The sequence below is a fragment of the Arvicola amphibius genome, chromosome 14, assembly GCF_903992535.2.
Source record: "Arvicola amphibius chromosome 14, mArvAmp1.2, whole genome shotgun sequence".
Lineage (NCBI taxonomy): Eukaryota > Metazoa > Chordata > Mammalia > Rodentia > Cricetidae > Arvicola > Arvicola amphibius.
Window position 1 is genome coordinate 54,188,194 of NC_052060.1, and position 25,567 is coordinate 54,213,760.

General features: G+C 38.2%; 1 protein-coding gene across 13 annotated transcripts in view; it reads right to left on the reverse strand.

Annotated features, from left to right (window-relative positions):
- The window catches only part of Adgrl2 (adhesion G protein-coupled receptor L2), a 259,124-nt gene that overhangs the window by 46,259 nt on the left and 187,298 nt on the right, over positions 1–25,567 (reverse strand). For all 13 annotated transcript variants that reach the window (XM_038311606.1, XM_038311612.1, XM_038311609.1 and 10 more), the window contains one exon: positions 5,414–5,523. In XM_038311606.1, coding sequence (XP_038167534.1) covers positions 5,414–5,523 — 110 coding nt within the window. The remainder of the gene's footprint in view (positions 1–5,413; positions 5,524–25,567) is intronic.

Here is a 25,567-nt window from a genome sequence, read left to right on the forward strand (position 1 = left end):
GACTTCAGAATTTTACCCCATCGCCAGATCAGCAGCCATACAATGTCATTGTGGACAGCTGCCGCCTTTATGAGGTGCAATATGAGGTCCTGCCGGTCATTTTCATACTGGAGTGTTGCAGGGAAGGGGAGGGAGGAGGGTCACATCCATAAGGCACATAACAAGGAGCTGGGGTTGAGACTGGACATTATTTACCTTTTTGCTCCACTTCTATTTTAAGCATCGGAAGAAAAATGAAAAAAAGTGCAAGGAAAAAAGAAAAAAGATTAAAAATAAATTGACTATTATTAGTCTAAGATTGAATTCGTAATAGATGCTAAACACAGGAAGAATAAGGAAGTTGTACTACTTTGGATAAAGAGAAACACACAGGAGAACCTAGCAGGAGAGAGATTCTAAAGTTACATGAAAGAACACGGATCAATCATTTTAGTAGATTAAGGAGGCAAGACAAATAAGTTGGCATGCTGCTTCACTTAGTGTGCCTTAATAAATAATGAAACTCTTCACTAATGCAAGCTAAACCGACTCTTGCCTTGCCAAAGCCACCCCACGTTCTGAATGAGGTTTCCTTTATATATGGACACCACAGACATAAAAGCATGCACAGGTGTGTCATCTCCACTTGGTCTGTGTGAGCTTAATTATCAAACTGATTCATTATATAAGCAGAGAAGGAAACTATATTTATGAGACTGACAACTTGACTTTGGAGTTTGAGTCAAATTTAACAGATATCAAGATGGCTACCCTTCCCCAAATATATTTAGGTGAGAAGTAACTTCAATGTCATGCATCATAGTACATTTCAATTATTTTCCTATTTTTACAAAAATACATCTTAACCATTTTTAAAAAATGCCCCCCTTCCAGAAACATATAAATCTCCCCTCACCCAGTAGGGATTTTAAAGGGGTAGATACAGTCCATTAATTATTAGCAAATCTACTTAAGGTTACATATACATTACAAAATCCCATAAAATTACATATATAATATGCATTATAAAACTTGCAATATTAAGTCTATTAAATAAAAAGTAAGCAAAATACATACAAGGGAAAAGCAAGCACAGGTGGCAGGGAGGAAAAGGAAGAAAGAATCATGATTAGCTCATTATGACATTGTTTTCCACCATTGTTATTAACATCAAAAGCAAGTTAGCATGCAACAACTGCCATACCCAGCACTCACACCAAGGATCTTGATCCACAGACCCCCATAAGAGGGAAAGGCTTGCACAGGGTAGACCTGGCCCAGGCACGGCATAGGAGTGATAGATAGGGAGTAACCCTATGTGGTTATGGAAGTGGACGACGCACCAAGGAAGGTGCAATAAGATCCTAGTTGACAGGTAGTCTCCTACAATGGGGACCCACACAAGGGCAACTCTGCGATTCAGTGGAGAATGTCCAGTATGTGGCCTGGGTATTAAAAACCTACTCCACTGAAGCTGTGTTTCCTCTTCTTCCCTTTCTAAAGGCACCCGCCTGTGACTACGGATGATTCAGAGCGGAGTTGCACATTTTATTACAATCTCAGCTTGATTACATATTTTTTTTAGAAGTATAATTATTCGTCAAGATAAAACAGTGACCTTCTGGAACTCCTTTGAGAGAAACATCACACAAATATTTTTTTTTAAAGAATTGCCATAGTAACAGCATATAATTTCTAAATTAAGCTACAACCTGCTTAACCAACAAGGTCTGTTTAAGCACTTTCAGAGAACACACTTGTTCTGATTGGTGTGCTTCTCGCTGTACAAGGGGAAGGCAGGACAAGCGCAGTGTGCTGTTTTGGAAGCAACACTGTCTCTGTGGCTCGTGGATGTAACATCACTCCTCCATAAGGAGCACACGGTATCTGCTCAGAATCAATAATGGACAGGCACAGTGGAAGAAGGAGGGGAAGACAGAGCATTCGTGTTGAGGATGCTCACACTGCATTTATAGACAGCTATATCGTTCCTTGAGGAAACAATAATTTTACTCACATAAAGCAATTAGGGATAACGGGTCGGAATAATACTTCATACAATGCGTACTTATTGCAAGGGAACTTTGAAGTCAGTTCCGTGAAAAGATTAAGGAAAATGCATTCTGTGCTGTCCACTCACTGAAGATCACTGGGTTAATTTTATTTGACAGAGTAAGATTATAGTGCAGTTACTGAGCAAAACGTAAACAGAAATTACTTCATTTATTTATGATTTGAACCATAATATGTAAAGGGAAAGAGAATTGTTATAAATTTTATACAACTTGTAATTCCAATGAAAATTACATCCAAAGGCAATTTTTTAAGAAAAAAAAAAAACCTTTGATGATTGATCTTTAAAAGAAAAATAAAATCTCCATATAAGGAATTTTATAAAATCAAAACGTGTAGGTATCTGTCAGATCAGCCAAAATTCTATCTACCAGGGATATAAAAATACAATAAAATTAACAATAATCTGCATTCATAATCACATGCCAAATATATGCAAATAGTCTTAGAGGACTCTATGAATTAATTTATAAGGATATATTTAATATTCTATGAACCAAACACACAAGTACACACCCATCAACATCAGCAGAGGACTCCATGGATGTACAAGACAGAAAATGAACCCAGATTGACTACAACCTACATACTCTGTATCTGAAGTGACACACTATTTCATTTGAAATAATCTCACATTTATTCATTGATAGCAATTTAATTCATCGACATGAATGCAATTTACTCATCAAATGAGAGAACGTGTAGGTAGCATTAGGATAAAATCCTTCTATACTGTGGCAATTTGAAATAAGTAGGCACCAGGTTGAAAAGGAATGCCTGCTTATAAGATGGGAACTCCAGTCTGAACAGTCCCTTTTTTCTCCAAGGTCCCTAATGACTCTTTAATGTACAGTTACATGCTGCAATACCTGCATCCTGTACACAATAAAAAATGCCTTGCGTGTGTGCTATTTTGATACGGATGTTACCTGGACAAATGGAAAAGGGCACATGTAATGTACCTGCCTGTTTACAAAATAAACTGCCCAGTGGCATTTCTAATGTTCTCTCCTGAATGCATTTATTGCCATGTTTTCTGAAGTCATGGAAAGTCTTTGGCATCATTTAGAACAGGATGGTGCACTTTGGAGTATATGAAGTTCCTGAAGGATTTATTATGGATAGAGACTGGCATTAAGCCAAGTGGTATGGCGTACACAATAAACTTTATAAGATAGAGACTTTTTTTTAGTCTAAGTAATGTGAGAAATGGTTGTGTAAAAGCTATGGAAAAGCAAACACATTATTAAGATAAGAAATGGTCCAAGCTGGGCCCTTAAAAATGAATGTGAGGAGAGACTATCACAGACAGGAGCATAAGGAAAGAAAAGAGGGGAGAATGGGGAGCCATGAGGATATGTAAGATCAGAATAGCCCAAGAACACTCTGCATTACATTTTAACATGAGCTACAATCGTGTGGTTTATAGTGTGTCACTACCGTACGGTATATAGGAGTGAGAACCACTTCTACTCTCCAAAGAGGAAAGAGGTCACAGACTTAGTTCTGCCTCTTGCAAACATCTAGAAAGGCAACAGCAAATTAATTACTGGGTTTACTTTTTATTTTGAAGGACAAAAACTAAATTAAAAAAAAAGGCAAATACTTCTCTGAGTACAGCTATTTGTAAGTTTAGTGCACAATAGACATTACTTCTGGAGAACTGAAAAGTAAAATTTTGAAAGTTAGACGTTCCAGAAGATATCCACATTTTCTTTTCTTTAAAGAGCGCAAGGAATTACTTAAGAGTCTGAAAGTAATATTTGCTTAACACTGTCCTTGGTGTCTTAGACTAGGTTACAGGGACCAGGTTGCAGAAAGACACAATTCTTGACAGCTCTGACTGATTCCACTGTTTGGGAATGGATGCTGTATTCCTTGTCTAATTTGAGGACAGAAACCAGGGAATTCAAGGGAGAGGGACTTCGTGAAACAAAAATTTTGGTTAGCTCAAAAGAATACAATGTTCCTCGTGTGGCACAGGAGAGTGATTAAGTAAAGCCACCGCACTACACAGGAGCAACGCTTTAATAGACCGGCTCACTCTGGGGCTTCCAATCCTACAAATGGTACAGAAGATACTGAAAACACAAAGCGCATCCGTTTCACATGACACAGGAACACAGAGCAGGGATGAGAAGAGAAAGATAATCTGTGTTTGGCCTTTAACTGACACCACACACACACACAGAATCAATTTATCGAGATTGTGGCTGAGAGGACAGAGCATCTCTTCACAGGATACGCTACAACGTGCCATCACCTTCATGTATCTGCCTTAATTATCAGAATTTGGCCTTTTGGGGTTTCTGTGTTGGCCTCAATCACCCTGACGACTCTGCCTACAAGGAGCTGGGACTACAGACACACATATGGAAACATCCAGCTCTAACTGTTTGGGACGTTTTGGTTGTTGTTTAGATTTGAAGTACAGAAAAGTTTCTGAAACTAGCAAAAGTACTAACCTAACACTATTACCACAACTGTCTCTGCACTATTGTGACAGTAATGTTTCATTTATCTTTTAAAAAAAAGCAAAGAAAAAAATAGTTTAAAAAAAGCAAAGGAGGAAAAAATCACTTCTAAACTACCTTGTAACAATTAGACAATGTACTCAAGCTTTTAGGTTGTCTAAACTACGAAGCCATTTTCTCCCCTATCCAATGTATGAAATATAATTGAGAAGTATGCATTCTGAGACCGGAAGGAACATACTGACACCTACTTAGAAAATTTCCAGTTAGAAAAAGTCCTCCTGCAAGATGGTAAACATGGTGCTTACAGTTAAAAGTAGAAACAGGTACAAGACGTTTGAATGATTTGTCTGTACTCTTGGCTTTGTTTTAAGCATTAAAACTTCCTCACCAAATCTGGTAAAAGAGTTGCTTCCTTCCAGGACATGGAAGAAAAGGAACAACTCTTGCCTCAGTTTCTGTTCTGGTAGCTTTTACCAAGCACTCAGGTTACCACGACAGCAGGTAACCATTCAAATCCTTCGCTAGTAGAACGGAAGTCAATTCCTTCTTCAGAAAACTGCAAGCCAAACCAATTTGTCAGCAACTGGTATTGGGCAAAAGTACAGATTTCTATCTGCCCTATTGAATAGCTAATTCAAGTTTGTTTTCTGGAAAAACACTAGCCTTAAAAGCCAAACACTTAAGAACACAGACAGACACTTGGCCAGCATCACACTATGGCTTCCTTCCACACTTCATGAAGCTAATTGGAGTCCCGAGTCTGGGAGCGCTTTGCATGCATAATGGTTTTGTAGGCCGTAAACATACGCTTCTTTCACATGTGTAGTCTTTCAGCTCCAACAAGGAACGCTGGAGAAAGGAGAAAATACAAACTTCATACTTACTGTAAGGGACACATTCATATTGAACTTCAAGGTATTTGTAAGTGCCGGGACATGGGTCAGGAAATACATCTGACCCCGTAACTACTACACACTGTGTTCGATTGTTGCACCTGGAAAACAGAATCAACCAAGCCTATGAAACAGTGCACTTATTGTTTACTTGAGAAACATAATACAGAACTTAGTCGTGAACCAGCAAATGCAGCTGAAATAAGATGGCATTATCAAACCCTTATTTTCTTGGCTTTTAATTTCTGTATCAAGGGTCACACTATATTGTAAGTAAAAGTAAAAAGAAAATCATTGATGTAATGTTATTACACTATTATGTTTTAATTTTGTCATATCCAATAGATCCTAGGAGACAGAACAACCGGGGCACTTAATAACATATTTAAGAGTTGAACCTTACGCCCAGAAAGGGCACTATCAAACCCAGGGCTGTGAGCGGAACAGCTAGCAGGAACTCTTCACAACACACCCAAACAATACAGACCCAGATTTCAGCCTCGACGTCCCGTTTCTGCTATGTGTTCTAACACAGGCACTCTCTACACTCATGAACACAAGGCACTTTCTATGTGGAGGCCTGCATAGTGACAGAGGTGTTCTGAAGGTTAATATTAAAGGCAATGCCGTGAACACAACGTCTAAAATGTCTTCTATGTTACTGTGAGGAAGTATTCACTTTGTCGTCGCTGCCATTAGGTCAGCAAGGATACTGGAATTAAGCTGGTATTCCAGGCAGAATGGTGCCTGGGTTCTATAAATGGGCCCAGATGGTCTTCTCTTAAGATTTGTAAAAGCCAGAACTATTTCTTTTATAATTTGATTTGATTACAGCCCAGTGGAATGGAATGTTTGCAGGGGTTTCATTACACTTCTTGATAGTATATACATTAAGAAGGCAAAGCAAGCAGAACCAGGGCATTATTACAAAATTTATTCAACAATTTGAATACCAAATATTCTATGGTGCATAAAATAACCGAAGTATAAAATAACGCCGTAGAGCAGTCTGGGAAAAGCAGACTGGCTTCCAGCACAGGAATCCTGGTATGGTGGGAGCAGAGTCACACTAACGAGGGAGACATGCTAAGTCACGCACATTGGTACCACTGCAACTCAAAACCCCAGAGAGCTGTCCTGAAGAGAAGTAAAGCAGAAAAGATCTACAGGATTAAATGGCTACAGTTTTTAATTTAAAATATATTACAGTGAATTTCAGTTACTCCACAATATTGAATAAATTGTAACTAAGATTGAAATAATGCATTGCAAACATTAAAACAGTTAGCTTTGATCTCAATCAGTCCCTGAGACAATACGGTATTTTGCTTTTTTAAGACATCCTGTCCCATGAATTTGGATGATGTAAGTGGTTCATCTCATACAACATAATGCTTTGTTCTGTTCTTTCTCTTTCCTCCCACCTGCCCCCAATCATTTGAAGAAACTGCCTATGGTGCACCACTTAATAAAATGAATTATTTTAACATAAATCACAGAAACAATTTTGTATTGTAAAATTTAAAATGAAGGCTGGATTTGCTATTTCTCAATGGTTCAGTATCTTGTGTTTTAACTCCTACAAAAACACAATTCGCTTTTTATTCCTGTTTTAGCAGTGAGAAATTTCAGTGCTTCTTAAACCTCACTTAATCTTCCAGGTGTCCTCAGATCTATGCTGGTCCCTGGAAAACACTCAAGACTTGGATGCCTTTTCTTGTACTTACTCATAACTACAGGGCTGTCCTTATGTTTCGTGTTCTGGCCTCTCAGAAAGCAAGAAAAGTCAACCACTCCATGCTTAACACCTCTTTCACATTCCCCACCATGTATATTTCATAATCACTCAAACATAGTCTGCTATTTAATTTCCAAGGGCTTGAAACATACTTGTAGAAAATGCATAAAATAATAATTCAGTTAGCAAATGAACTTTACGTACAACATTACTTCCCCTTATTTATTGAGGGTTCCTTTCACATCGCCAAATTAGAAAGAGAAGAAAAAGAGAGAGTTTGCCATGAGCCTGAAAGGCATTAAGAACATGAAGGTTTGGAAAGAAAGTGAAAACACATACAGTTGAAAAAAACTTGTGGCATATATCATTTTCTGAAAAATACAAATACAATGGTGCTGGAGAGATGTCTGAGAGTTAAGAGTGCTTCCTACTCTTCCAGAGCCCTGAGCTGTTCCCAGAACTCACTTCAAGTGGCTCATGACCACTTGTAACTCCAGCCCTAACCTGAGCACCTGCTCTTGGTGCACACACGCAGGATATTGGTGTTTTGCTCGATGGGAGCGAGCATATGGAATCTGTAGAAGGTTTTGTGTTCAGTCTCCAGAGGGACTGATTTAGATAAGTTGGAGTTTTGGACTAATTCAATTAAGAGTAAACAAGAATAGAAACTTAACTGGAAAGGATAAGAGAATCACAGTTGTGGACACTAGTATTTCTATTCAGAGACAAACGAAAGGCCTTTGGAGGTTCAGATACAGTAGCAGTTGGGACCAATAGGGAAATACCCGGTATGAGTTCTCACTATGAGGAAATGTCTAGCAGTTTGCGAACCTGTGTGCTATGCGTTAAGACTGTAAAACTGAAAATTCCTGTCATTGAAGAAATAAAAAATGAGAAAGCAATTACTTAGCCACAAAAGAGAAGTAAATTCCTACCAAGGGCTCAGTTTTCAATTTTCACTGCCATAAAAATGAAAAGGCAGCATAAGCCAAGAAATGAAATTTATTCTGGAGACTGTGTCCACACAGGGCAGAGATCAAGCTTGACTCTCCCCTTCCCACATAAGGAACTGGCTGTTGTGAGCAAAGTTGTTGCTGCACTAACAAGTAAAAGACTGACACATTTGGGTAACACCTTGTGGATTTTCAATGTTAACAACCCAGGCAATAATCATAAAAATGAATCTAAGTAAGACAGAGGTATAAGAGAAAGGGGGTTCTATAAAGTAAACGCTGGATTACTGCTTGGAAGAACTTTAATTACTGTTCATCACACAGAAATGGATTCTAGATGTACTTTAAATATTTCAATTCCAAATAATAGCTCTTGGGCTGTTCTGCAGTGATGAAGATACACGGATGACTAAAGATAGTTAAAGCAGTGGCTATCAGAACACGCTCCTCAGAACAGAATCAGGATCGGGATCACTCAAGAGCTTGTTAGAAAGAAAAAGGCTCAAGGCCTACCCAGAAGGAGGAGAGCTTGGTGCTGGGGAGACCCCAGAGTAGTTTTAAATAACAAGAGGGTGTGTTTCCTTGCTCTGAAAACCACTAAAACAAAACATAGTAAGCTTAAATATTTCAGAAAAATAAAAGACTAGGCATGGTAGCTAAAATTTTCTTCCACAAAATTTCACAGAAACAAGACAGAAAACAAATAGCAGGATTTATCTAAGCACATAATTGGGGTTTGCAGTGCCGACCTATCCTGGAATCAAAAGTTCCTACTGCCACTATTTTGAGCAGGCCTTATATTCATTTCATTGATGAGTCAAAGTAAATATGACGTCTAAGAACTCGCACATGACCCATATAAATCTACTTCATAGACAGGAGAAAAGGCATAATCTGTTCCTAAAAATTTTCTTTGTAATTAAAGCTCTTTTCACTCATTAAATGTGAAATTAAGATTTTTCACTATCTATAAAAATAGGCTGTATTCCACAGACAAATGTAATTTAAAACAAAAAAGTACTTAAACCATTGTGACTATTGCTATTGTCTCTGTATTTTGTCTGACTTAATTAACCAACTAAATATGGTGCCTTAATCCTCAGAAGGTATACATGTAACCACTTAGACTCATGAGGAAATAATGACTAGTAAACTTAGGTACATGATGCATCGTGCCAGGAAAATAAATACAGATGTGCTTAAATGCCTCTCCCAATATTTGCTTATATTCTTCGTTGAGTTAAATTATTCTGATATATCACCTAGGTCTAGAGTAGGGTTCAGGGATAGCGTTTCTCCTTAAGCTATGTGAAAACACAGCTTTGATCCCCAGCATGGCAACATCAAAGCTAAACAAAAAACCCAACCCATATATTATTTTTATATTAATTCTGAGCACAAATGTCTGACTATAATATTAAGAGGGTTTTCTCTATCAAACATATAGGAAACATCATACCGGACCTCAATTTCCACAAGAAATTAAATCAAATCCAATAACAAATGCTTCAAAACATCGCCATATGCAAATAAAATAAGAGTCATTATATTAATGATCTACATTAATACTAAAAATTTACATCTTATTCCTAGAACCATCAATTACACCAAGAAAATAATAAATATCGCTTTACAAGTTATAAATGGGTTTAAATATGGCAAAACACCATATGTTAGACAGTATTTAAAAGCCCATTATTATAATCTTTTAATGCTAACCTGAGGGAGTAGAATGAACAAAAATGAAGCCAAATGTTCATCTTTATAACCTGAATTTTAAAAAACCAGAAAGTCTATGGGTGCTTCTCTAGTTATTGTTAAGCCCTATCCCCTATAGGATACTAATGAACTACTTCTCCTAAGACAAATAAGTCCAAATACTGAGACTATTTAAATCACTGACATAAATATATTTCAATAACAGAAGAAATTGGAGCAAATATTCGAACCTGGTGTCACTACTCAAGTCTATGCCCAATAGATAGGATAAAAACAATTACAAAATACTCCAATGAGCTACTCAAAAATTTCTTCACCATCACAATCTGTAGGATGGTTACACACCATGCATTTGATCCCCTCTATCATAGTCAATGTTGATATTAATTCTTAGGACATTCACAATAAATTCAAAATTAAAACAAACCACATCCGAAAACATGTATAATTGATGAAAAACTATTTTATGAAAGGATATTCATTTACATATCAGCATAACAAAATTGGAACAGGTCAGATGCAGCTTGGAACAGCTCCAACATCTCAGCTGTCAAGGCTGAGGCAGGGGAATTATATGTTCAAGGGCTGCTGGGTTTTCTGATACCCCTTCAGAAAACTTCATACACAATGTAAGAACTATTAACTGGAGAAACACAGTCTTTTGGTTTGGGCAAGACAAAATGCTTGCTGGTTCGTATGCTGTTAATTGTACTTGTATTGAAAAAGAACAGAGCAGAGTACTGGCTCTGTGCTAACTTGGGAAGATGAGTGCCAAATTTACATGCTTGAACATGAAGCAGAACTAGCTACTAACTTTCTGCCTGCAATCAGTGACTCCATAAACAGTGCACTAACCAGTTTGAGCTCAACTTTCTCATCTAGAAAATGCATTACCTTCCCTAGAAGTTTATGGATAAGGTTCAGCTGGAGAAGGAATATGAACTTCGTGTCACGCCTGGATAACCAGGAACTCCCCGACCACGACAATCCCTGGGAACAATGCCCCTTACAGAAAACAGAGATCTGCAAATCCAGAGACACAGAACATGCTCTCCTCTCCCAGGGCACTGTGTGTATTCTTTCTTGTGTATACCTTTAAACGCAGGCAAAACTTACTTCTATTCCAACTCTAATCCTGAATCGTACATTTCCCGACAAATTGCTTTTTACTCTGCTTTTGATTATCTTACGCTCATTATTACACTTTACCAAGTGCAAAGTATGGAGATGAGACTCCACGTGTAATCTATTGTGCGAGGTGTTTTAATCAATAGTCTTGTTCTGCTGATTAAGCAGAGGCTTCTGTTTTGGCAAGATAACATTAGCTTCTCCAGTCATGCTCCAAAAACCATTGGGAATCTTCCCCAGATCATTAGATATGCTACAATAAGGCTTTGGTGCATTTTCTTTTCTTCCTTCAATTACTTCTTCACTGTCCCATCGTTCCCCATCACCAATGGCACCGCATTATTGCTGCAGCTCCCCTGGAATTTGCGCTCGAGCTATGTCTCCAGGCCATAGGATGCCATTTTCAATTGAAGCTTCTACTTGAAAATATAAATTAAGAAAATTTCATTATCTCCTGCCAGGGGCCATTATTCACCACAGTTCTAAGGAAGATTAAAAATGCAAAATCTACCAACTTGAACAAATACTCCAACATGCAACAGAGAAGCTTGGCATTATCAGGACAGGAACTAAATTCAACCTTGCTTAAAATGTGAAACATCCTGCAGCATTAGTCCAATTCTTTACCGAGTGTGTGAAGTCTCCACAAGTTCCTTCTCTAATTGGCATCTGCTATTTTTAAACTTCAATTACAACAAACTAGCAATAACAGGTTTATTGTTTCCACGCGCCTCTCCTGCCAGTTACCTTTGATCTTAAAAATGTTCACTTTTAGAAGAAATACGACTTTCAGGGTGTTAAGATACTAAGAATGTTACCCATGTCCAAAGGTCAACTATAAACAGAACAGTCATGGCGGGAGTCTGGGACTTTTCAACTGTTTACCGTGGTGAACAGTATATTCTAAATGAGGAGAACACCTACAGATGAATCGTCTATCATGGATCTAATTAATGGCATAGGAATGACATTCATTCCCAAGATTCAAGTAACAATAAAAAATAAATGAAGTCAACTGGTATACTTCATTCCATTCAAGTATACAAGGTAAACAAATGTAGAGAGGCCTTGCGGCAAATCAGAGAGAATGAGGAACAACAAACTGAAACACACACACACACACACACACACACACACACACACACAAATAAAGACGAAAGAGGACTGGTCAGCCTCTAAGACTCTTATTCGAGTCATATCTACGACAAGCATGTGAGTGCATGTTTCTGAATGACAGAAATGATTAATGGCTAACCTCACTATTTCTGCTTGTAAATAAGTATGGTTAACAAAAACTACACAACCGATGCCCAAGTCTGCTTTAGTCTGCTCTTCCTGATCTTCTAGAATTATGTCATTTAGGACAAAGTTTTATATCATGAAAGAAAAGAATAAACACTTAATGTATAGGTTATTTATTTATGCGGGGAAGCCCTTTAATTGGCCATCATTGTCCCATGTGCCAACATTCCAAATGATCGGATTCTATTATTCTCGCACTTGTCTCTCTTAGTACAGAGAGAGAAATATGTGATCTGACCCCACAAACTGCAGAGAGCCAATGAAAGGAAATATGTGGAAACCAAATACTCAATTCAGGCAAGAAAGGGATAGAGCACCCCCAAGACTTGGGTAACAGCCATTGTCCAGGATCAGGAGGGAGTCTGCTGAGTGCTCAATCAAGAATCTCTTTTCTAAACTAAAGCTTATAACAACATGTCTTTTTATCATCTAAACTTTCACAGTGCTATGGAAGCAGGTACTGATTTCTTATTCATTATGAAGTGAGAGCTTAAACAACTGCTAAGTAAGCATGACACTAGGAAGTTATAAGCAGAGCACTATAGGATGCTCCCATGTGTCATGTAACTATCTTCTCATAATTCATTTAGTAATCTGTGTTATCTAGAAGAGTTCTATCTGGCCAGAACTGAATTCTTTAGGCATGTTAGGCTATTACTTGTATGAATGATAGAATATTGTCTTACTTAATACATTTCACAATCATTTCTGAATAGAGTTGTTACTGCACCAGAACCCAAAGCACCAAATACTAGCCATGCACAGACAAATAATTAGAAAAAAAAAAAAACTGAGCAACTCAAATTGTATTTCACTCAATCTCCTACATATTAGTGCTATCAAAAGTTTTAACGTAATACTGATTTTTCAGGGCTGTAATTATTAAAACTTTGAAACTGTTGTGGGAACAATTGTAGAAAAATCTAACAGTGCATATATATCCATAAAAATGAGTGTGTATTTTTGTGCTACAAATACATAACTCTTGTTTGACTGCTAAAGAATGTTGTGTGGAAGAAAAGTAGAAGGCCTTCTTCAAAGTAGTTCAGGGTGAATCTATCAATATCTGACAAAAAATGCTATTTAATTCATTTTACTACAGGACTATCATTCTATTTACTGTTGATGTTGGAAAAGAGATTATCTCAAACAGTAATGCCATCCATGGTCAGTTTATATCCTAGCAAACTACTGTGCCAGGAAATACAACCACAACATATATGGATCTTAGAGCATATAAATGATTTGTTTCTTGCAGACTGCTAAAATTATCTTAAAATTCCACATTAATTATTAAAATAAGCATCTTGAAGTGGTGATGCTGTGCTAAAAACAACTTTTTATGTTTTAGGAACCACTGAAACTCCTTGCAGTTTTTACTGGACCTTGGGGTCAGTTTAATGCAAATGAGGTTTGACTCACTCTGAGCCTTATTAATCCAGTACAAAATCTGTTGTTTGCAGAAATGCGCATTCAACACAAATGCACTTGCTTTTATTAGCAAAACCAGAGGTATTTATTTACAAAGCACGCCACTGAGACTGCTCCATTCATAGGGTCATGAAGTCTAACTGCTTAATGAAAAGAATAAGATCACTTAGGTGGGGATAAAAAACCATACATTAAAAATTATATATTTCAAAAGTATCGCTTTGCATCTAGATGCTCCAGACCTATACTTTTAATCATTCAAAAAATACCACCTGCAAAAATTAAGAGTAATTATTTATAAAAATGTTAACCTATTACAGTTTGGACTTGTATAAGCTGTCACGGTTAACAAGGAGAATGGGAAATCACTATGGGACGCCCTAGTTAGATTAAATTAGCAGCAAACGCGTTACCAGACTGTATAAAAGACACAGCATAACAAGACGTGACCTTGCAGAGCCACAGAGCCAATCTACGATGTCTTCTCTCCTGTACCTCTTGCTAATTATCTGCAAAGTTACAGACCCCTTTGTCGTGGGTTATTTTTCTTCAAATTGTGAGGGGATTTTGGTTTCTAAATATTTAATTAGTTTTGTTATGATGTGAGAATTGTACATGCCAAGCGCTTCGATTTCCAAACTCTGTCTAATTATCCTCAGATTTAGATTGGTCATCCCAAATCTTTTTTCCTTTGTAATTATTTACTTCGGAAAGATCATTCAGTGAAGAAATATTTTCACCCTTATGGCTCTTCTTTGCCACAAATGGCTCTGCTGGTCTGTTAATTACCCGCTCAGAGGATTAGAGCTTGAAATAAAGCAAAGGAACTGTAACTAGAAGGAGCTTTGGAGGGCAAGACTGTGCCAGAAATGTATGATGAGGTGCTGTGTTAAAGTCATGATTTTGATAAACAGGAAAATTACACCATGGAGATTATATTTTCTGATTCTTTATGGAACATAGGTTGTCATTTAGTCCACATTATAATAAACATAAGACAAATTCCCCAGTCTAATTGATAACTAATATAAATAGTTTCTGCTTCTACAGATCTTATTTGGATTAAACACTGCAACAAATGTTGATAAACTTCCCATACAAATCCAATTGAATGCTCAGAAATAAAATGTTAAGACTCTTAAAAGTGGGGCTTATTTTTAAAAATTGCAACCATGCAAAACTTAAAAAATATAACTATGTTAAAGTATTTAATCAACTGAGTAGAAGCTTCTCATGTCTTATTAAAATGCTTCGAATACTGAAAACGCCACTGCCCGTTATTCCAACTCTGTTCTAGATCATTCCCGAGTGTGACTTTTCTTCACTAAACTTAACTATCAAAATGCATGTTTGTTAATACTTTTATGATACAACCAGTCCTTTATTTATTTCCTGCAGCTGCTAGTAAAATGTATGTTATGGTTTACAAAGAAATGTATAAAAATACCTAGTGTTCTGAAAGGCAGCGAAAAGTTCTGAATGAGCAACTTAATAGGTCTTAAATATGAACTGAGTTCAGAAGTGAGTATTGCAGGAGGACATATGTGGTGTACATGATTGCATGAAGGTTCCACCAAGGGAAAAACACATGATTCTAAAGACAACCTGTCAGGGGATTAACTCAAAGGCCAGGAATCTGTCTCTACTCACTTTAGCTTTGCAACTAATAAGAGTCATAATACCTATGCTCCCTTACCTTGGCTTTTCCAAAGCAGGAGAAATTCACGCAATGTTTCCATCGGCTGAGAATCTACTCCTGTGATTCTATTATGCCCCACCTCCCCAGAGCACTCATGTACTCAGTGTGAACAGGGGGCGCTTACTCTTTCTACAGTATAAAGATGTTAGCAACTGTGCCCTCGTGACATTCGATTTACGTACTCTACTCTGTCTAATTATCTTCAGATTTAGACTGGCCACCCCAGATCTTTTTCCTTTGTAATTATTTGCTTATGAAAGATCATTCAATGAGAAACATTTTTACCTCTGTGACTCCTCTTTGCCACAAATGACCATAATGCTGGCCTGTTAATTACAAGAATAAGTTATCTATCTATCAAATATAGATACCAAATGAGAGTCAGAGCTGAACAACAGAACACCTCTGTCAAGAAGTTTTATTTAAGAAAAAAAGTCTGAACTTAAAAATAAGAGGTGAATCCAGGCCTATATGTAGGGTGCTCAGTTCTCCCCCCAGCCCCTGGACTCTGCCTACCCCTTTGTCTTCCTTCCCCTATGCTTCCCTTACTGCTCAATCTGAGGGCAGCCAAGTAGTCAGTTCTTAGATCACTGGCCTAACATAATGAATACAGACAAGACACCCAAAATCAAGATAATTTAAGTTACCAAAAAACTACACCCTAAAACCAAACAAAAAACACCCCTTCCACAGTGCAGTTCAGAACTGATTTCCAACAAAACGAACAAAGAAAATCTCTATAGGAAAAGCCTCTTCATGTAGACCCGCAGATCCTTGATCATCTCTGTAGTTGGAAACAGCTAGACACTAGCACACCACACAGAAATTGCTGCACGGACATGCTGGAATGCTCTTCTCCTTTTCTGAAGAAGATTCCCATTAAATCTCTGAGGTAGAAAACTCTGAGCTTCTGACACCAGTTTCTCCAGGTTCCAGTGCGAAGAAGGATCCCATGACCAAGGATCAAGCATGGATGCTGAAAGCTCAAAGAGATCTTTTTCTGTGTTCTTGGCCGATGTCTAGAAAGGTCTGCATCTAATTGTCAATTACGCACATTCTGCTTTGTGCTGATGGTCTATGCTTTATTTCAGCTGGTATTCAATCTGTCAGTTTCTAGAATTAAAGTGTAAGCTTCCTATCTGCTTCCACTCACCCCTCAAACACTCAATATTTCATTTTTTTTTATCTTAGGACTTTAGTGGTTACCAGAGCATAAAGTTTCCCTCCCTGTAGATTTTAGGCTTCTTATAAATTCCTGCAATGCTCAGAACTACCTTCACCAAGAAGTAGTCGATGAAAGAGAACTTTCTAAACTGGATTTCTTATTCTATGCTTCATCTTTTTGTTTGCTAATGAGTGAACAACCGAAAACGGCTTATGATACATGTCAGTCATTTCCTTTATAAAAGCTGCAGAAATTTTGTATAGGCATAGATATTTACTTGAAAATTAAAAACAACAAAAGCCAAAGCTAGAAACACACACCCTTGGGGTACTAGAAGCAGTCAGCTGAGCCAGGAGGATGGCCCCAAACAACCATGAATACCCTCATCTGAGTATAAACATCAAATCCTTGAGAGACAATATAAAGAGATCGGTACTTTGTGGTTCACACTTGAATTTAATGGAGTCTCATCTGACTGATAAATAGATGACAAATTTCACTGGCTTGCCTCTGATAAATCAGAAGTAATCTTTAATCATGACAAAATATTCATAATCTAATCCTTTTATCAAATTGACTACCACCGCAGGAGTCTCGTGTGTTTGCACAATTAAAAACCCTGTGTTAGCTGCATATAATAAGGCATCACATTTGATGCAAATCCTTTCCTATTGAAATAAGTGCCAAGCTGACAGCAGGAAGCAGCTGATAAGAAAGCAACAAGGCATTGCTGATGGCATTCTCGATAACTGAACACAACTCATAAGCATTCAGTCTACAGTCTATTACCCAAAGAGCTCTTTTTAAAAAGTGTGGATCAAGGGAGGATTCATGCTGCTGCTTCTCAGTCACAAGAGGACATATCATCTTAAAAAGATGATAGACAGACAGACAGATGACAGACAATCACATATGTAGTAATACCCTAAAATAATCATGTTCAAACAATATCTGTGTAGAGAAAAGCTAACAAGGTGTAGCTTTGTTATAGTAATACATATGGAATTATGTATTACTATTCTCTGCTACAAAACAATGAACTCTCGTGGAGTCAGAGTTAACACAAGCCTCTCAAGCCTTAGTATCCGCGACATTATAAGCCCTTGCATAACAACTACATGCTTTTAGGAATACAAAGAAGGGGGTGTTAGAAAGACCCCTACTCCGTGGCCAAAGGGCAAGAAGGGAAATTATAAGGCTGCAAAGAAGGTGGCAGATGAAGATCCTATGGTGCCAAAAGCAGAGATGATGAGCTCAGGAGTGGAGCAGTTGAGCTGCTCACAGGCTTCAGTGTCCCCTCAACCTATGGTGTATTTTTCCCTCTAGGTTACTCTGGCTGTTTTTCTTTTCTCCCGCCATGTTGGGAAGTGTTGTATCGGTAGGAGATTTAGAGTACCTGCTCTATGTTAGCAAATTACAGCTGAGTGGTTGGCTACAGTTTGAAGAACATCTGAGCCATGTGCTATACACTCCACAGTAACTTTTCTAAACTTAACCCCACAGACACCAGCCTGGACTCTTGCAAATGTATACTTTTGCTAGCTATGAATGGATGCCTTTAGCTGATGCAAGGGGTACAGTGCATCAGAACATAGTAAGCATTTCATAGTCATGCCAATGAAGCTTAGACAAAGACTGAATCTTCCTGAGTCAAACCTGGCTCCAAAGTTCTTCAATACAATGGAAATTCAATTTTCATGATTTATAACATGTACAAATAACACAGATATGTTTTTTTAATGGCAATGGAGGCTGAAGGCATCCATTTAATACTGTACTCCTCGCCTGAATCAGTTCTCTATTAGTAGAAGGTACAGATCACGGGGACCTTGAGAACATTTAAAACCACTAACTGCATGTACAGCCAGGGATGTGAGCAGAGCGTCATGTTGTTGAGCATCCAACACAGCCCCTTTGGAAGCTAAAAGTGGCACACATCTAGAACTGGAGAACTACTAAATAGTGGTTGGCTGGAGAGTCATCTTTATCACTTCGTAAGAGACCTAGGACGGGCCTTATCATACTGTACAAAGCCAACTCAACTCTACTGCTCTATTTTAGGAGTTTCATGACTTTCACAAGTGGTGACTAAATATGACATCCATCCAGATGGAATAAGTATTCTAGGTGATGCATTTTATACCTTCCAAAGCATATTTATCTTAAAAACATATACTCCATGTTGGCAGCTAAAGCAGTACATGTTATGACCAACTTATTAAGCATATTTGATACATCATTATTAAGAAAAAGAAACATTGGGAGACCTTGCTCTTATCATTGGCCCTTAAACATTTCCATTTCAACAATGTCAATAATGTCAAAATGCCATTAGGATGCCTAACCACTCTTGAATCTCTGTAGCCTCAGCAGGGCAAAAATCTTCTAGGTTCAATCAGGAATGGTTTCTTTCTGTTTGCAGCTAAAAGGCTTAAGGGAGACACAAAGGTCAAAATGCTACTTTCACGAAAGAGAGGGGATGACATGACAAAGATGAAACACGCCATTTTTAGACTCGCACCGTGCAATTTTCTCCTTGTCTTTTGCTTTGAAATGCTTGGTTTTAAAACTTAGCTGCCATACTTAAAATATACATAACCAATAACCCTGTAGGATGTGTTTTATATTTAATATGAGCACTGTCCTTTGGTTGAGCAGCACAGGAAGAGAAATGTGAGGGAGAGATCTCTAAGAGGCTTACTGGGATAATTCTAAACTCTATCAGGGAAGCCAAGACAGAAGCACTTTGGGCAGAATGAGATGCTGAGCTCCTGGAAGATGGAACCATCTGTCTGGGTGAGGAGCTGGGGAGCTACTGTGAAGGATGGTGAGGCTTTGCCTCTGTCTGCTGGCACTAAATAACAGCTGCCTCTGAGGTGGAAGGTTTATGGTCCCAACCCCAGGCAGGTCCTGTGAGGGCATTGGCTGTGAATCCTCCCACAGGGCGGACTCTGGGCACCAGGCAAAGAAGGAAAGATGCAGAGCTGCCCAGCACCTCCATAACTCCGTGACGGGATGCAAGTCTACATATATCTCATTTTCAGGGTTTTTATTCTATTTTATCTTCTTGTACACACTGACATGTCAATCCTGTTTACTAAGTGATAGTCAATGGGTTTCCTATAGAGCAATGAACCTTAACAGGCAGCTTTTAATTGGCCCACATAGGAAACCACACTACTATTAATTCCTCAGATACAGCATCAAATAAAACCATCGCTTCTCAAACTCCAGAGCAATTAGACCTCTCGGCTATTTGGCTAACTCCACTTCATGATACCCAATGCAGTTAATTATATTTTTTGATGTTAATAGTCACTGTCAGTCTTAAGCATAACTTCGCTTTGATGAATATTTAAATTATATTTGAATAAAAAATAATCTTGGTTACATTTCACATTCAGTAATCGTTGCGGCTTAATAAAGGTCTGTTCATCAAGAATAGAAATAAATGGAAGTGTACACACAAATGTCTTGAGTTGTCATTTATTAGTTATGACAGTAAGTCCATCACCCTTCACACACCTGCTTATACATCTCAAGACTTGTGACCATCTTCATGAACAGCTCTAGACAACACATGTGTGGCTCCATAAATTAATGATGCCATGATCTTAGGACTAGATCAGGATATAATTTAATGTGTAGAGCAAGCTCATCAAATAACAAAATATGCTTTTAAAAGTCAGTACACATTTTCTTGCCTTCTCTAGATTTGTGGTTCTAGCAAGCTCCAAAGGCAATGAGGGGCAGGGAAACTCATCTTTTGAACGATCTCTCGATCAGAGATTATACTGAAACCATTACTAAAGACATGCAACTTAGAATACATTTCTTGACACACAGACTATCAGTGTGTATGCTGGATGCCAGTGATGGCGTTATCTTCAAGTGGGTAGACGAAGGGGAGGAGAAGGGGAAAATGATGTCTATCAACCTCATTTGCTCAAAATTTACTTCTCGTATAGTTTAAAACTCACTGATTTCCATCTTATAGTATAAAGTTTTAAATTAAGTATTAAACATCAATTGAAGAAATGGGTTATTCTATATCAATACTTTTATTGAATGAATAAACATTTTGCTGCCATTGAATTAATGTCCTTGGAATAAATTGAATTATTGGACTTTTTTTTTTACCTCTTCAGCTTCTTCTCCAAATTCTGCATGGCACAGTTATAATTTTACCTACTGCCCTTGGCAAGTGACCTATGTAATCTGTACTCCAGCCAGGGACACTCATGTATGAAAGCCGAATGAAGCTTTACGTCTCATATATTAAATGACTGACCGAATTTTGCATAAAGCTTGATTGATACACTATGAATACTATTCCTACTTCCATCCCCCCTAGATTAGGTGCCATGGGAAACATCTGAAGTGTGGTATGGCCTGGTACATTTGCACCAGGGTTACTATGAAGTATATAACGAGTAGCATAAGTATTTCCCACAGACCGTTCTCCACCAGAACAGCCAAAAACTTCAAATAACATAAAAGTGCTACAACTAATCCAGACTGAACTTATTTATCATAAACAGACCTCTGAAAGAGTCCAGCTGCCTTTCAGCCAGCACAAAGGAGGGAGGTAAAACCGACAGGTCGGAGAAAAGAATCAAACCCGAAAGAGTGTTTCCCTGTGATACACTCTTGCAATGTCCAGGAGAAGCATAGTCTCTTCTGCAACACACATCTCCCGCCATGATATTCTGCCTCCCATCAGGACCAGCGTAATGGAGACAGGTGAGCTTGGACTGAAACCTTGAAAACCCAGAGCCTTAAAATCTTCCTCTCAGGTACCCCTCACAGTAATAAGTCTCAACCACACATGTAGGCAGTGTGTTAACGAAATCCTAAAACCATGCCCTTGGGGTGCATACAAAAAAGCAGTGAAGACAGAGTGTCTTCAGAGAAAAATGACAGCTCATCATCTGTCATGTTTACTCCTTATATGCTACCCTTGATGGGTCTACGTGGAATGGACCAATATTAAGAGGCAGCAGAATCTCTCCACTGTTGCTTTTTTTTCCATAATGAGATTTCTCTTAGAAACATGTGAAACAGATATTATTAGGTCCAAAATTAATTGCAGAATAGCAACCAGCACTAAACAATTTAAATTGCTATAATATATTTAAAGAAAGGCTGAGTAAGGTAAGAAAGATGGGCCGTTAAAATCTGCAGGACAGCTAAATATGTATTAGTAAAATGGCACAGGAAAACTCATTCTTCACAATAACTTTCTTCAGCCAATGTGCATGCTAGAACATTAATATTGGTGTGATTTTACTCTTACTAGTATAGTCTTATGTTAACCATTCCAGTATATAATATCTAGAAAATAAGGGGGACCATGACTTTTGATGGCTTAAAATGCTTCAAGATAACCGAAGAGCTAGCATTCGCTAGTTAATAAAATTTATCAATAAATGCTGAATGTTAGACTGCTAATCAGAAAATGAAATACAGATCAAGGGCTGACTGGATGTGGTAGTGCACACCTTTATTCCCAGCACTTGGGCAGGTGAGGCAGGCAGATCTCTGTGAATGCAAGGCCAGCCTGCTCTACACAGAAAGCTCCAGACCAGCAAGGACTACTCAGTGAAACCCTGTCTCAAAACACAACAACAAATAAACCAACCCAAACCAAAACAACAATAACAAAGAAATAAGGGCTTTCTCTACCATGTCTATGTACAAAATTTGATTGAAAAACTCATTAAATGTACACGGAAACTCCAGAGTGCACTGCATTCCTGATTATATATAAAGTTGCACGACACAGTGGTAGAAAACTGGTAGAAATGCTTATCCCCCCCCCCTCTCTTTCTCTCCCTCTCCCCCTCCGTTTCTATCTCCCTTTAGTTTTCCAAGACAGGTTTCTTTGTACAACCCTGGCTGTCCTGGAACTCAGATCTGCCTGCCTCTACCTCCCAAGTGCTGGGATTAAAAGTGTGAGCCACCACTGCCCATCAATCTCATTGTTCTTTACAATTAAGCTTAAATGTCTATTCTGTGTGCTTACTTGATGGTGGTTATCAGAAGGCACAATTTATTTCAAGTCTTCTTTATTCATTACCATTTCAGATCAGAAGCTCGTTTAGGAGCCATGGCGGTGGTGGTACACTTCTAATTCCAGCATTCAGGAGCCTGAGAGGAGGCTTTGAGTATATTGTACATGGTTAATCAAACAACAATGGGCCAGCATTCAAGAACACCCTGAGTTTTGTTTGTCTTTATCCACTTTGTCCAAGATAAAAACAAACGCAAAGCTTTAAAATATTCATGCAAGCCTGATTTTCACCCAGCCAGCCCCAGGTCACACAAAAAGCAGTAACACTGTCTTCAGAGATAAAAGATAGTTCATCATCCACACAAGGAACACAGTGTGAAATGGGCAAACCCTATGTATGAGAAAGAGTCAGCAAAAACAAGAATGTAGACGGGGACTCTCCCCTGAAGTATTTGAGTAAGAGAGCCGCTTCACAAACGTTCTTTTTAAAGGGAGGACCCAGGTGCCAGCAGTGAAGACCCCATTGCTGCTTCTTCCTCCATTAGGTGTGGGCATAAAGGCCACTTAGATGACTTGAATCATAAGTTATTCTATCATTCATTAATCTTTCTAACACAGTAATTGTCAGTGTTAAATATGGTTCATTTTTTGGTTTGCTTTGTTTTGTTAATAATCTCTCCTTTCTGTAATCCTTCAGTTTGCATTCTGATCAGTAGGTAACATGTAAAGCCTGTGTCTGTCCAGTTAAAGCTGTAAGGATTATATACTACTGTACTAAGATTCAAGAATCTATATTAGCAACTCTCTAGTAGTCAAAAAGGTAATTCCAAGTAGCTGTCTATAAACAAATTCAGCCAATAGCAAGAGAATTTGTGAAACCCACCACTAAGACACAGGAAATAAACTCAATATATTTTGCATCTACCGGCAAGCTTCTATGGTATTTATTTTTCCCCATTTACATTCCATCCTAATGGATAAATGGTTGATAAACCTGACACCACAAGTAGATAAAAAGCACTTGGGATAAGAAGCATATGGGACGAATGCAGCTTCTCAGAAGCTGTAGGCTTGGGTTCTACGGGAAAGCGTGAGTGTCCTGAGTAACTCCAGCGAGCAAACTCCCCAATCCCACAAAACATCAACTCAGATGAAAACACAGACTGAGCCAAGTTTACTGATATGAAACGACAGTTAGCATAGAAGAGACCTCAAGGTCTGAGAAAGGTATGTATAAAGTTTATTGTTGCCAGTAAAGAGAGATCAGTAAAGGCATACTAATTAAATTAAAACGAAACAAAACAAAAAACTTCCTCAGAGCTCTGACGTGGAAACACGGCCTCTTTCGAAGACTGATTGATCAATACAAAGGCTGAGAGGTTTGTATGTCAAGAAGACAACACACCAACAGAAATCTATAATCGTGAAGTCTGCCAGAACCGTGGTTGCCTTTTAATGGATTCTTCTGGCCAGTAACTGAGCTTTGATATTTACTACTTCTTACAGTAATGTTCTCTATGTGGGATGTGTGTGTTTGTGTGTGGTGTGTGTGTGTTTCCACATACATTCTCCTTTGTTTAAATAGTTCATATAGAACTGATATTATAGTATTAGTATACTTGAAAATAAATAAGTTTATCAATTTTAAATAACAGGCTGGAACTTCAAAGTTACTGAAAAATGTAATTTCATTTCCAGATGATGACTCAGAATTTGTAATTACAATACATGGGGATGGGGTGGGAGAGTAGAACAGAAAGATTGAGGACTTGATGCTAGCCAGGGGTAGACATCCACACCCTGACCCAGAAACACAACAACAAAAATATATAAAAAAATTCATTAAGGAATTAATCATTCAACACATAATCAGTGGCTTTAGCCTCTGTGCCAAGCAGCTCCACTTTTCTCAAAAGGACATCACACCGTGAGTTTTAAAACCACATAGGAAGAATATGCATGCAGCCATGGAATGAAGTGTGCTGTCCACAAGAAAAGCTGCAGATTCACCAAGTGTGTTGAATGGCAGTGGAGGCAGAGGGAGGGCCTCCTTCCTGCCTTGTGCTGACAACCTGGGGTTCAACAATTCTATTTAAAGAAACACCATAGCCTAGCACTACTCCAACAGAGGGTGCCTAGCAATGGCTCTGCCGTGGAGCAGAGTGAGAACAGAGCACAGGCTTCTCACCAGATGCACAGGAACACACATACAATGCGGCACCTTGAGGTTTAGGATGCCAACTAGGCTGTACTCAAGTCATAGAGATTCAGAACTTCCAGCAAAATTGAAATTTGTTTATTAACCAAAGTTTCAAGGTAGAGCAGAAATCTTCTTTGTTACTAACTTGAAAGGTGTACCCACAATTATTTTTCAAAGATTGTAAAAAAGCCACCATTATCTGTAAGAGTAACTGTCTAATAATCTATTCAAGAATAAGTAAATCTTTTGAGACAATAATTAAAATCAACCTATTTAGGATAAATTACTGAGATAAGCATACCAATTGAACATTACTCAGAGTTATTAACACAGGTCCTGTTCACTCTTACACATGATCGGGAAAGTAGAACAAAGAGTAATAGTAATTTCACTTTCACGATCAGGAATGGAAACTGAGTTACAAGCTTCTTAACTGCTGGGGTGGTATTGGTGGGAAGCAGTAATGAAAGCTTTGGCATCCAAAGCAAACACAACAGTTCACTGAAATATCTGTGTCCCTCTCCCTGTGCAGAATGGTAGCTTTGCAAGGGGAGAATTTCTAGTCTACAAGGGGAGAATTTCTAGTCTATCTATTTGAGCTCTCCAAAAAGAAATTTTCTGCATTAAGGAAATAAAAGTGCTTTTTTCTGGTACACTGTTCAATAGCTCACTTGTTGAGGGTTTATAGACAGAAAAATTCACTAAACTACTTGAGGCTCTGTGCTGTCAGAGTAAACTGGTTGTGTGAGCACAATAATTATTCACTGAGAATCCAGCTGCAAAAACACTTTCACTGG